Here is a 2,391-nt window from a genome sequence, read left to right on the forward strand (position 1 = left end):
CCCACACTCCCCACCAACATAGGGCTTCTCCCCTGAGTGTGTCCTCTGGTGTTTGATAAGACTTGCGTTTAAACTGAAGCCTTGCCCACACTCCCTGCAAACATAGGGCTTGTCCCCTGAGTGTGTCCTCTGGTGTCTGAGGAGACTTGACTTATCACTGAAGCCTCGCCCACACTCCCTGCAAACATAGGGCTTCTCCCCTGAGTGTGTCCTCTTGTGTCTTATGAAACTTGACTTATCACTGAAGCCTCGCCCACACTCCCTGCAAACATAGGGCTTCTCCCCTGAGTGTGTCCAATTGTGTCTGACGAGAGTTGAGTTATCACTGAAGCCTCGCCCACACTCCCTGCAAATATAGGGTTTCTCCCCTGTGTGTGTCCTCTGGTGTGTGATGAGATGTGACTTTTGTTTGAAGTGTCGCCCACAGTCCCTGCAAGCATAGGGCTTCTCCCCTGAATGTGTCCTCTTGTGTCTGGCGAGATTTGACCTATGACTGAAGCCTCGCCTACACTCCCTGCAAGCATAGGGCTTCTCCCCTGAATGTGTCTTCTTGTGTTTGGCGAGATTTGACCTATCACTGAAGCCTCGCCCACACTCCCTGCAAAGATAGGGTTTCTCCCCTGAGTGTGTCCTCTGGTGTCTTATGAGCTTTGAATTTCTACTGAAGCCTCGCCCACACTCCCTGGAAACATAACGTTTCTCCCCTGAGTGTGTCCTCTGGTGTCTTATGAGCTTTGGCTTTCTACTGAAGCCTCGCCCACAGTCCCCGCAAACATAGGTTTTTTCCCCTGAGGGTGTCCCCTGGTGCTGAATGATATGTGACTGATCAAGAACGCCTTGCTTGACACTTACAGTTTTTGACATTCCTACTCCCATAGATAGTTTTACTGTGTCCTCTGGGTTCACCTTCTGGCCTGTGCTGGGCTCTCCCTCCATCATTCTCTCACGCTCCCTGCAGCCGCCCATTTGTTTACTGGGTGGTTCGGGAAAAGCCCTTGGAATCCTCCTCTGCATGATCCCTTTCACCAAAGGTTTGCACCTTTCTTTGACCTCTTGATCTTCAGCTTTGTCATTCCGGCTGTGTGGGTTGGTCCCTTGCTGCTGCTGACTCAAATTATCTGGGCAGTGTTCCTCTGATTTTAGGTGTTTTATTGCTGATGTTCCTGGAAGGACCTGAGAGGGGTGACTGCGGCCCACATGCTGGCTGAGGAGTTTCTTACTGGAGAAGGCCACAGAGCAGGAGGAACAGGGATGGAGCTTTGGTTTTGTTCCTGCCGAAAGAGAAAATTTGAGTCAGGGCAGGTGTTGACAAGGCTGCCTTAGCCGTGTGCTCTGTGTCCTGCTGAGACCGGCCCCACTGGTCATTCTCCGTGTGTTGACAAGACAAGCTCTGTCTCCCACAAAGTGTTGCTTTACAGTCTATTTTTTCATTCCATTTTTTATGCATTAAATCTTCAGAAATCCAGAAAGCCCCTATCAAGGGCCTTTTCTACACACTGCCCAGAGTAGGGACTTTCAAGAAGGATCAGAGGCAGTTTCAGTCTTTATATAAATGGCACTGCAGTGACCTTTCCCCATAGACTTCTCTTGTAAGTCACATTAAAGAGGAAAACCACAGGCCCTAAATGGTGCCACTCGTGCTAAAAGCCCATGAAACCAAACCTAGATTTAATACCTGATCTAACTGTAGTCTCAGCCTCTCCCAGACACCATCTTCATCAACCATTCTGGAGTTTTCTGGTCAATGCCAGTAAAGGTTGTCTGTGGACCCTCTCCATCCCACCCCGTAGAAAGAAGAGGCAATCTGCCTGATAAAATCTCTTCCCCCAAAGATGTCTCCGCTCACACATAATCCATTCTTTTGTTAATAGCTCCCTTGCCCACCCTTCTTCATATAAAAACCATCCTTTGTGTACAATCCTTTGGGGCACCCTGGTAGTTGCTACATGGGTTTCTGGGGACTCATGAATAAAGCCAATTAGAACCTCAAATGTACTCGTCTGAATTTAGTCTTTTAAAAAGTGTATCACATGACACAGTGTCAGCTGCTATTTTACTCTGTTGAGAGCTGAGAACACTCTTGATGTCTTAGGTGGAATTTTCCTCAGTGACATCCTACGTGGGGAAGAGATCTGTGAAGTCAGGAGACACCCGACCTGGGGACCCACACATGTGGAGGGAGGATAGTGTCGTGGTTACAGGGAGCATCTGCATAGCACTGAATCTGAGTCTCCCATTCGAAAAGTTGTTTGACTGAGGACCCCTATGGGCCTGGGTCTCCTTCGGGAAGTGGGACTCAGACTGGACAAGACAAAGTTCCTAGGTCCCATTCACTGTAAACGGATTTTAATCTGAAATGCAGCTGGGGGATAAAAAAATGAGAACAAAAAT

The 2,391-nt window shown here is 48.6% G+C and overlaps 1 protein-coding gene across 1 annotated transcript; it reads right to left on the minus strand.

Moving 5' to 3' along the window:
- Positions 1 to 5: 5 nt before the first annotated feature.
- Positions 6 to 1,271, minus strand: LOC109378707 (histone-lysine N-methyltransferase PRDM9-like; the record flags this gene model as incomplete). Its single annotated transcript, XM_019635007.1, has 1 exon — positions 6 to 1,271. A coding segment is annotated over one exon (1,266 nt), but the record flags the coding sequence as incomplete, so codon positions are not given.
- Between the last annotated feature and the right edge of the window lie 1,120 nt (positions 1,272 to 2,391).

The sequence above is a fragment of the Hipposideros armiger genome, unplaced genomic scaffold (assembly GCF_001890085.2).
Source record: "Hipposideros armiger isolate ML-2016 unplaced genomic scaffold, ASM189008v1 scaffold_2651, whole genome shotgun sequence".
Taxonomy (NCBI): Eukaryota; Metazoa; Chordata; class Mammalia; order Chiroptera; family Hipposideridae; genus Hipposideros; species Hipposideros armiger.